Source organism: Simochromis diagramma, unplaced genomic scaffold, assembly GCF_900408965.1.
Source record: "Simochromis diagramma unplaced genomic scaffold, fSimDia1.1 OVJJ01000344.1, whole genome shotgun sequence".
Classification (NCBI taxonomy): Eukaryota; Metazoa; Chordata; class Actinopteri; order Cichliformes; family Cichlidae; genus Simochromis; species Simochromis diagramma.
The window spans coordinates 4,610,808-4,622,099 of NW_024387375.1; the positions used below are offsets into that span (position 1 = coordinate 4,610,808).

The following is an 11,292-nucleotide window of genomic DNA, read 5'->3' on the forward strand; positions in this document are numbered from 1 at the left end:
TGCTTCTCATCATTGGTGTTATCTTTCTATTCATCCATCCATAGTTCTCACAGGTTTTGCATATAACCTCTCTCATTGGGTCATAGCCATTAATTACATGCTGTCAGTCCTTGTCCATGTATGTCTTATTATAGCTTCTCAGTCCACTTGTCATACTGTTAAGCTAGGGGATTTCCAAGTCAGTATGTCTTTAGTTATGTATCTGTCGCTCATACTCTAAAGTGAGTTTGGATTGCATGGGAGTTTAGCCCAAAGACCCTTACCAGAGCTGGGATTTGAAACCCTGACCTACTGTTCCAAAGAGAGCATTGTTGTCACTACACTATCCAGCTGGCTACAGGAGGAGATAGATACCACGGATGTCAAAACACAATAACTCCTTGCAATGCACTAAGATCTCCATCTGAAGTCCTGCACCCTGAGGCTCTATGAGCAGCAGAAAGAGGGAGGGTGAGGAGTGAGGTTAGTGAGTGTCGAGCCATGATCCAGGAAGAAACACAGAGCAGGAACAATCACTGAAGGACGAACCCCTGTATGGGATGTTCTATTGACATATAGAAGTGGCTCACATCAAGAAATCCCACTAATGGCTTGAAAAAGCCTAAAGGACAGCACAGAGGCTCTGATGATGGCAACATAAGAACAGGGTCTAAGCCCCAGATTTATAGAGGCAGGAGTCTAGCACAGCTGACAGCTGATAAGTTGCAGACTGTGTGCAAAGCTGCAGCATGTAGTACCAGGATGGAGGATAAAAGCTGAGACCGCATACACTGAAAGGCAAAAACAAGTGGCCAGAGGTCCTGATGAGAGACACAATTGAGAAAATATAGTACCAGGGGCTGAAGGAAGAACTGATGTGAGTCGAGTGAGTTTCTTTTGCCTGGAGAAGCTGTAAAACAAAATGGAAACCAGATTGACATATGATAAGAAATGAATATTACTGCAAATCAAATAGATTCACTCACTTTAATAAGCTATAAGTGTACTGGTAAACACTTCTCATTTCTAATCATTACGCTTTGGCACATAACACCAGTACCTCAGATAGACACAGATTTTAAGGAAGAGAGAAAACACCTGGACAATCTTCCATGTGTGACATTTCCTTAAAAAGACTTTTACATTTGTTCTATAAGCAACAGAGGACAAAGACATGAAGAGGTTTTGATCAGTAACATAAAACAAAGCATAAATAAGGCCATTTGAAACACAGTCCAAGAGTGAGTGTTGTGAGCACAATGAGGACAGTTGTTGTTTTTTTTTTGCTTTACCTTGTGTTTTAACTTGATGGCCTTTGCGTATGTACGATCAAAATGCATCTGAAGGTACTTTGTACACTTCACAAAAACAATTGGTAAGGGTGCTACAGGCGGTAATCATAACCAGGTTTATTTCAGAGTTTACTCAAGTGTGAATCGATACATAATGAAAGGTTTAGAACCAAAGCTGACTTATTAACATTTAAATAATTTCCTCTGGGACTAATAAAGTATTCTGATTCTTATGTTCTCTGTGAAATTTTACATGCTGTGTTTACATTAAACTGCAGCAATTAAAGACTTGAAAATATGTTGGGGGGGTTGTTTTTTTTGTTTTTTTTTTTGATGCAATATAAAATCCATCTCAGGTTTCAGACTTGAGTAACAAGTTTCACCTAATAACTGGAATAAACTCAGTTTTTAGATTCACGCTTAGATTTTTTTTTAAACATCCAGTTTATATACAGTAGAGCTCAGGCTGAGCAATAAGTGAGCAATCACTGGTCACTAGAGAAAAAAATGCATTCTCCATCACCAACCAATGAAAAGTTGAATTTCAGTGATTTAGCGGTTGCTCGAAGTCATATTTTTGGGTTGCCAGTGGGTCGCTGGTCGGTCTGTAGGCATGTGTGACTGGAGCTTTAAGTAAATTCAGATTGCTCAGTGAAGAAAATAGTAAAACTGAGCCTCATCAAATTTTAAATGCGAAAGCTTTTAGTCCAGTGGTTCAAAAACATGGATGATACATTCAAGTGCACAAATTTAATGTTTAACAAGAACAATCGTGTCACAGAAAAATTAATGGAAATTACATTTTATCTTTGCTCTGAAAGCTAAAATCTGGACTGTTGCACATCCTACGTCCAAACAAAAATAACGAATTTAACTTTTAAAGAAAAAAGAAGAATATCAACCCTTGCACACTTTGGCACAAAAATTTCAGGCACGGTTTGTCTATGAGGAAATTTTTAACTGCAAAGTACGACGAAAAAGAGTAGGAAATATATCTGGTGAGATGGGATCTACTGTTTCTTCCTCTTCTGCCAAAATCCTTGTGAGTCAGACATTAAATTTGCCAGCGAGCAAGAATCTTAAACGACAGGAAGAAAAAGCACCTCGGGTTTAACTCACTTATCTAAAGTTAGTAACACAATGCCGCTTTTTATCTTAGTGTCAAAGTGTGGCTGGGTGATTTTTTCCTACCAGCAACTCAGTCTTTAAACCAAAAAAGAAATGCAAAGACTACAGATAACTATAAACAGCTATATACAATAATCTTTGTACACAATGACATTTACTAAACATGAGAACAAAAATAAAGTACAATTACAGGAAGCGCTATGAATTGGACAGAAGTGTTTGTAGTAAGGAACAAACAACAGAAACCTTCATTTTGCTGCAAAAAAGAAAAAAAATCCCCAACCTTATGAAATGCCTGTTGGTACGAGAACCCAAAAGTCTGTCAAGTTACTGAGAGAGTGCTTTAGGATCATACCTTCCAGAGAAGCACAGGCAAAACAATTCTAATTTGCCACACGAAAATGACGCGCCATCTTCTCTGCTTGGTGAATGGATAAAGGTGCGAGGTTGGGGCAGAAAACTGTGCAGTCCTACTGTACGCGCCAGACGTCTGCTTTATATTTTTATTTACGATCGACTTCATGTTTGTTTTATAATTCATAGATTCATTACATAAGTCATCTTTTCAGGATTAATAAATGTGAAAATATATGTGTTTACATAAAGTAATTTTAAGTCACTGTTTTGGGATTGGAACCTAAAAGGGGGTACCTCTCACTTTAAGTATGTAAGTGCAATAGTAGCATGAAACCCTGTGTGAGGGGAAGGGGAGGAGCATGGACAGAGAGGTTAGGAGTCTCACGGTTTTCTGACCGTGTGCACAGCTAGTTCTGGATAACTGCTATTTTTTGGAACTTTCATGCTTTTTTAGGAAGGAGTTCATTGTTACATCTTCAGTTTGTAATAAATAAACAGTCTTCAAATCATAATGCAACTGGAAGCATTTCTTTTGGAAACCAGGAACACGCGTCAGCCATAGACTCTCCTTTTTTGAAATTCGTTTATTGGAAATTACCCTACACCTACATCTCGTCTAAACCGTAGTCCTCCTCAGGGAACTCCCCCACAGTCACACTCAGGGGCTTCACAAACGCACCATACTTGCTCTCGCACTCAAAGTACTGCTTCCCTTCGACACTACAGAGATACAATAAACAAGGCAGAGTCAAAAATCAGGACCAGCGTCACTGAAACTTTGAATTATTTAAAAACAAAGCCAGAAAAAGGCCCTCTTACGTTCCATTGTGTTTGCCCAGTGGTTCATCGTACTTCACACCCACCCAGTAGCCCGGCTTGAAATCTGTTGTTCCTGCAAGAAATGCAACACTTATTGAGCTCTAGCAGGGCATATTAGGAAGACTTTGACTTCACAATAATGATATTATATGAAAAAAGAAGTGCAAACCCCCGCCAAAGCAGCTCACTCTCTGGGAAGTATTTACTTTTAAGGAACTAGTATTTTATTTTCCTAGAAGTTTGTAGTGCAGTAAAAATAACACATTTTGTCAAACATGACATACTATTTTAAGTCTGCATACGGTACTTGCTATAGTTTGACAATACACACCAGACTTGTCATAGTTATAAGCCTTCTTGTCAATTATCAACCAACAAAGTTGATGATCATTAAGTTAACCTTGAAGACCTTGGCAGATGTCAGTTTTAATGGATTGTTAACATGACCCCCCTCTACACCACTACGAAGTTTTAGAAGAATTCATTCAAAACTTTTTAAGCCATCGTACAGACAGAAAGAATGGCACGCATGGAAATGCTAACAACAACATAACCTCTTTGGGGACCTTATTGAAGTTAACAAACTACCTAAACTGAATCACTTTTATTTGCTATGTTTTTGGAGGGTGACACTTGGCGTTAGTACTCAGGTAAAGCTGCTTTCAAACTAAACTAGAACATGTTCACCTCACAGGAAATGTAATTAGATTTTCTAGGCAGACTTAAAACCTGCTAATAAAATAGATTAAACAAAACAGTAGGGTTAGGTTAATTGGAAACAATAAATTGCCCATAGGTGTGAATGCGGGCGTGAATGTGAGTGCCAATGTGTTAGCCCTGCGACAGACTGGCGACCTGTCCAGCATGTACCCTGCCTCTCACCATAAGACAGCTGGGATAGGCTCCAGAGCCCCCCACGACCCTGAAAAGTATAAGCGGAATCGGATGGATGGATGGACAAAACACACAGAATCCAAACGTGATATTTAGCGTACTAAAAAAAAAAGTTTATCCTCCACTGACATCACAGATTTGGGAATGGGCCTTAGATAAATCACAGCAAAGTCTGCTCTGCAGGACAGAAAATCCTCAGCAGCACAGGGTTTACACTAACGTCCTACACAAAGTAAACCAGCTCAGCTTTATCCACACTTACCAACATACATGACTGTGCCAAGCTTCGTGGGCTGACCGGGGACCTGCACTTTGCAGCGGCTGCCAACAGCAATGGCATCGGCAGCAGCCTTCTGCTCCTCTTCCCGTGCAGCATTCTCCGCCTTCTTCTTGGCCATTTCTTCCTCATTGTAGCGACCCACACGTTGCTTCTTCATAAATGACCTGGCTGTGTCTGAAGGAAAGACACAGTTTGTGATAAATGCAAAGCTCTTCAAAACAGACTGAAGTCTATTCATCTTCATTCTCATGAAGTAAGTCATCCACATTGGAACCAGCTATCAATAGTTAGCTTAAAAAACATAAACAGAACAAGTGCAGAATGCAACTAACAATCATGGACATACTTCTCATTCAGCTGACTTATTTTTTTATTTATTTAAATAAAAAAATACTGTACCTGTTCTCTTATCATAAGCATCATCTGGGAGCTCAAATTTCTCCACTTTGGAAACATCAGTGAACTCGCCCATCTGCCCGCCACTTCTATCAACAACCTGTAAGAGAAACAACGTGAAAGACAAGCAATTATTAAGTCACGCTGTTGTGACTTAGTAACAGCCTATAAAAGCCACCAGAACTTTAGCTTTTAGCAACTTAGATATGATCTTTTGTTTGCTGTTGTTAGTGTGGTAATTGTAACATTATTGTTGTTTAACAATAAATCAGTTTTACACTTACTGGACAATTTAAGTGAGTGCTAGTGTATTTAAATGGAAAGGATTATTACCTTTTCAATCATTAAAACACTATCTGCACAGCAGAGTTCTTATTTTTGGACATCAAAGTTTCTGGATGCATGCAGAGTGAATAGATTTGGGATTCAGACACTTAACTAAAAACCCCATTCAATGCCAGAGAGGGATGCTCTATCCCAATATATTCAACTGTGTTGTTAAACCAGAATCATGTAATGCCAGTGTTACTATGCTGAAATGTAAACCATTTTAGTCTAGTCGTAGGAATTAAAGGATTTTTGTCTAAAATAAAAAATATAGAAAAATCCCACACTTGCAGTGCTTTCTTAATTTGTTGCATATTTGTTACATTTACACGTTCATCAACAAATTATATTAGACAAAGATAACCCAAGTATATACGAATGGCTTTTAAATGATGTCCACATTAAACACGTTGCTTAGTGCACTGGCTCGAGTCTTGGTCCTTGTGAAGCTCTCCCAAGTTCTTGCATCAACTACTCAAAATTAAATATTCCAATATGAGATTTCTGATTGCAACAAGCTACAAGCCATTATCAACAAAATTATAATAATAAAATAAAATAAATGCAGCAAAACGTTTCTCTTTACATGTAATGATAATAGATGTTTAATTTTTGAAATAATTTACAGAAGCAATTAACTTTTCCATGATATTCTAATTTTTTTGATACATCAGTACATGAGTTTCAGATGACTGGATTATGCTTAATTTATTGTACTGCAGTTGAATCTCCTTTCTGAGGTATTTCCCTACAAGAGTCCACAGAGAGAAGTTTGCAAACATGCTCCCGTGCAGTCCCCCCAAACTCCCAACTGCACAGTGCTTGACGTGGATGACACTGCACATCAGTTCAATGGTGACTTGTTGACAAATGGGCCTGAATAGGGAAGGAACTGATATTGGAGTTCATCGGGGACAGGAGATGCATGCAAAGAGTTGGATACTTTTCATTGTTTTTAAAAACTTGGTTTCCCTTCTACTTTGTGTATGTTGCAACACTCTTCTCTGTGGCTGGCTAACAGACCAGCAGCAGCACAATCAAGACTGGCCTACAGACTAGTTGTACTTTTGACACTGACCCATTAACAATAGATAGACAGTCCAGAGCTCCCCACACACTACCACAGCTGAATCTCCATTAAAGAATCAGACAGTAATCCATTACGTGACCTCATATACATGCTTAAAAACAAAGTGGTATAATTCTGACTGAGGTTAGACGTTTTGTAGTGAACACATTATTGTTCTAAAATTTTATATAAATCCTCTCAGAGTAAACATTTAAAGCTGAAAGCTGATCATTCAGCCAGCATATGTCATTATGTCTCTCTCTGTGAAAGTAACTTTGACAGATAGCACGTTCAATTCAAGTGAAATAAACTAAAAACCTGTCTCAACCTGTATTTATTCCAACATCACAGTGATCTGAGCCACAGTATTACAAGAAGCTCCCAACAGAGCTGGGACATACGTGTATTCTGCAGTCGTCATCCACAGGATACGATCCTAGCAGAGCTTCATTCTCATTCATTTTTTGCAGGAACTTGTCAGATATGCTGAATAACTCCACGTCCATGCAGGAGGCCGGTGCACCCACAATCATCTCCAACTTTCCCTGAATGCAACGTTGCAAATAGTTCATGTAACACAAAAGAGGTGACGTTATCAATTGAATGTGTCATTTCAATATCAACAGGTATGTTAACAAAGAGAAAACCCAACAATAGACCCATACTTGAGGGTTTTAGTGGTGCGCTGTATGCTGTCTCACCTTCAGTTCTGCTATACTGATCCCTCTGTTGAACCTGCGCTGCACCTCGAAGGAGGAGAGGGTGCTTGTTAAGCGCACATTCACCGTGGGATTGGTTATTACTGTCACTCCGCTGTCCATTTTCCTGTCTCCTTGGACTCGGGTATTAATCAAACACTGAAAACAGGAATAAAAAATAACGTGACCCATTCAGCCAACGGGACTGAAGCTCATACGCCATCTCATAGCTGCAAACAAATTTAAGTCAATAGTCAAACAACCACAAAGACTTCCAAAAAACTGCTCCTTTTCCACCGATAGTAGCTACTTAAGCCCTTCTCTGATATTAATCCTGTCTGAAGTTAAATTGTACATATATGCTTGGTCTCTCGTGTTTATTCGTCATATTAGCTGTGATCGTATAATTTTAAATAACCATTTTTTAGCTGTGTAGTTTAGAGTAGCTAGCTACGTTAGCCACTGGGCGGCTAGCAGAGTCACGTTGGACTCACTCGGGACCCTGAGACAGACGGCAAGGTTGCCATAGTTACTTACAAATTATGTATATTCTCCTCGATGGTGCTGAAAAGGCCTTTGATCTTTGTATCTACAATTAACCGGAAGTATTCATGACTACTTGATTATAATAGCAGTGAAAATGGTGCATGTAGCCTAGATCTGTGGGTTTGCCAGAAAATTATAACCTCAATTCCTGCTACGCCCAACTCTGGAAGGTTCCACCCGCCTCCAAACTGGAACACGGCCAATCACAACGTAGGAAGGAGAAATTTTAACCAATAGCTTTACGATACGAAGAAACAGACCCTCAAGACCCGCCTATTGACCGCTAGATTGGCACAAATGGTGGCCAATCATTCGTCAGGAGTAAATGCGACCGTAGAAATAACCACATAGTGGCGCTGAAGTCCAAAATAAACTATGTAGAAGACTAAGCTGGAAACTTTCTCTTTATTATGGATTTGTTTTAAAATATTTTTTTAAGACAGAGTATTCGTAGAGTTTGATTGTAAGCACTACGCTCTATTATACAATTTTTACCCTATTGCTATTTCATACTTGATCGACTAACAAAGAAATCTCCCCTGATAAAAGCCAGATATGTGGTGAGTAAATTAAAGCACAGACAGAAAACAGAAGTGTCAAAAAAGCTGAGAACCTCAAGAAAACATAAAGGGGGGGGAATGACACAAGCCTACAGCACCACAGTGAGGATTTACATGCCTGTGGTTGTTAATGGAGATGCAGCATGGTCTCATTCATAGCTCATTTGCAAGTCATATTATAAAATACACTGGGCTTCTTTCTCTGTTTGACACATCTTTGAGCTTGGGTACAAGACCTGTAAATACGCAACCTTTCAGCTTCAAATCAAATCAAATCAAATCAAATCACTTTTATTGTCACATCACATGTGCAGGCACACTGGCACAGCACATGCGAGTGAAATTCTTGTGTGCGAGCCCCACAAGCAACAGAGATGTGCAAACACAACAACACAAACGAGCAAAATACAAGAATGGCCGACCTGAAACTAATAAATATATGTACAATATATAATAGTGTATGCATTTCTGGATGTGTATACTAAATATTTTCGTGTGTGTGTGTGTGTGTGTGTGTGTGTGTGTGTGTGTGTGTGTGTATACACATTTTTACAAATTAAATAGTAAAAAAAACAAACAAACAATAATAATAATAATAATAATAATAATAATAATAATAATAATAATAAAATATATAAAATATACAGAGTTGAATATGTGCAAAACAAGTGGCATTTATATACAGTGTGGAGTGCATAATGTTGAAGTTCCAGTAGTGAAGCTGAGGTGTCTATGAAGTGTTCAGCAGTCTGATGGCCTGATGGAAAAAGCTGTCTCTCAGTCTGCTGGTACGGGACCGGATGCTGCAGAACCTCCTTCCTGATGGAAGCAGTCTGAACAGTTTATGGCTGGGGTGACTGGAGTCCTTGATGATCCTCCCCGCTTTCCTCAGGCACCGCTTCCTGTAGATGTCTTGGAGGGAGGGAAGCTCACCTCCAATTATCCGTTCAGAGCACCGCACTACTCGCTGGAGAGCTTTGCAGTTGTAGGCGGTGCTGTTGCCATACCAGGTGGTGATGCATCCAGTGAGGATGCTCTCAATGGCACAGTGATAGAAGGTCCTGAGGATGCGGGGGCTCATGCCGAATCTTTTCAGTCTCCTGAGAAAGAAGAGGCGCTGCTGCGCCTTCTTCACTGTTTTGTTTGTGTGTACTGACCACGTAAGATCCTCAGCCAGATGTACTCCAAGGAAGCGGAAGCTGCTCACTCTCTCCACAGCAGCGCCGTTGATGGTGATGGGGGTGTGTACTTCTCTGCACCTCCGGAAGTCCACTATCAACTCCTTTGTCTTTGCGACGTTGAGGGTGAGATGGTTGTCTTGACACCAGTGGGTCAGGGCGCTGACCTCCTCCCTGTAAGCCGTCTCATCACCGTTGGTGATAAGACCCACCACTGTAGTGTCGTCCGCAAACTTCACGATGATGTTGGAGCTGTTAGTGGCTGTGCAGTCGTAGGTGTAGAGTGAGTACAGGAGAGGGCTCAGTACACACCCCTGTGGAGCACCAGTGTTCAATGTGATGGGGGATGAGGTGATGCTGCCCAGTCTGACCACCTGGCGTCTGTCAGACAGGAAGCTAAGGATCCAGCTGCAGAGGGAGCTGCTCAGTCCTAGATCCTGCAGTTTCCTGTCCAGCTTCGAGGGAACGATGGTATTGAATGCTGAGCTGTAATCTACAAACAGCATCCTCAATAACTGAAATAGTGTGTCACATACAGCGTAGCAGTCTAAATGGGTCTTTGTTCTGTCAGTTTAATAAGATATCTTTTGTAAAAACTCAGAACACATGAAACATGTTTGTGTGTGCCTACACGCATGCGTTTGTACTGAGAGAACACATGAAACATGTAGTGTAACCGCTGTGATTCTGCGTTGTGTCGGATAAAAAAGGTAAAAGAAAGAAAGACCTCCAAGTAAATAATTTGCCCACTCCAGCTCCTCTCCCACAGGGGAATAGAGATTGAAAATGTGAGGTCATTCAGGGGTAAAACCGCAAAGGATTCTGGGAACTCGTGGCAAGAGGTACTAGCGCAGGCAGGTAGAAAAGGGCGCGGCATTTATTTTTACATTAAACATAAAGTATGCATTTACACGTAACATATTTGACATAAGATAAAACAAAAACAACAACATGAAATCGGACATACCTGATAAAAAAGGTAAAAGAATACAAACAGTGGGGAAGAGAGTTAGCTCAACCCACCACAACTTCCAAGCTAGCAAGGAGTATATATTCATGCTAGCATTTATGGCGCCTAAAACACATTTATGATACACACATACTACACACTTATAACATCTAACAAAAACAGGCTTAATAATGACAATAATTGAACTAAAATCGCAATCAGAAACATCCAGGTGGCTAAATATGCATTATATGTGTGTTTTAAAGTGTTGGAAAGAAATGACACCCACCTCTCCCACAGGGGAATTGTAGAAAAGGGGAGAGGCAAAAGGGGTACACTGTATTTATAGGATTGCACCAAAGAAGAAGAAGAAAAGAATGAGGAGGGGCTCTAACTGATAATGAACATAACTACAGGCTTGGAGGTCCTAAAAGTCAGGTATAAAAGGAACGGTTTGGGGGTTTAGAACACATTTTGGGTAATTATAACAATGTGATTTATGACCCTGTTACAGTTGCATTTAAACACGTTTGTGTGTGCCTACACACATGCGTTTGTACTGAGAGAACACATGAAACATGTTGCATTTTTAACAGGTTTGTGTGTGCCTACACGCATGCGTTTATACTGAGAGTATTTGCATTAGGCAACCACCTCAGGCACACAGAAGAGTGATGACAGCATGTTCAGCCTGAACAAACAGGGAAACATGGCCATACACGATGCACAACACACATAAAACACATGCAACCAGCATTGCCCTTGAATAAAAGCATCACTAAAGGCTGGCCAAGAATGACTTCTAACAGGTAATCTGTTA

The 11,292-nt window shown here is 40.1% G+C and overlaps 1 protein-coding gene across 2 annotated transcripts; it reads right to left on the reverse strand.

Annotated features, from left to right (window-relative positions):
- Nucleotides 1–952: 952 nt before the first annotated feature.
- Nucleotides 953–7,919, reverse strand: tbcb (tubulin folding cofactor B). Of its 2 annotated transcripts, XM_040009372.1 has the most exons (7): nt 7,777–7,919; nt 7,243–7,398; nt 6,943–7,086; nt 5,149–5,245; nt 4,732–4,923; nt 3,576–3,648; nt 953–3,476 (listed from the first exon to the last, which is right to left on the reverse strand). In XM_040009372.1, exons 2-7 carry the CDS (start codon nt 7,360–7,362, stop codon nt 3,362–3,364), a joined length of 741 nt encoding a protein of 246 aa, XP_039865306.1. In that variant the 5' UTR covers nt 7,363–7,398; nt 7,777–7,919; the 3' UTR covers nt 953–3,361. The 2 variants fall into 2 exon arrangements, with proteins under 2 accessions (XP_039865306.1, XP_039865307.1); XM_040009373.1 differs by lacking the exons at nt 953–3,476; nt 3,576–3,648 and adding an exon at nt 4,447–4,497.
- Nucleotides 7,920–11,292: the final 3,373 nt, after the last annotated feature.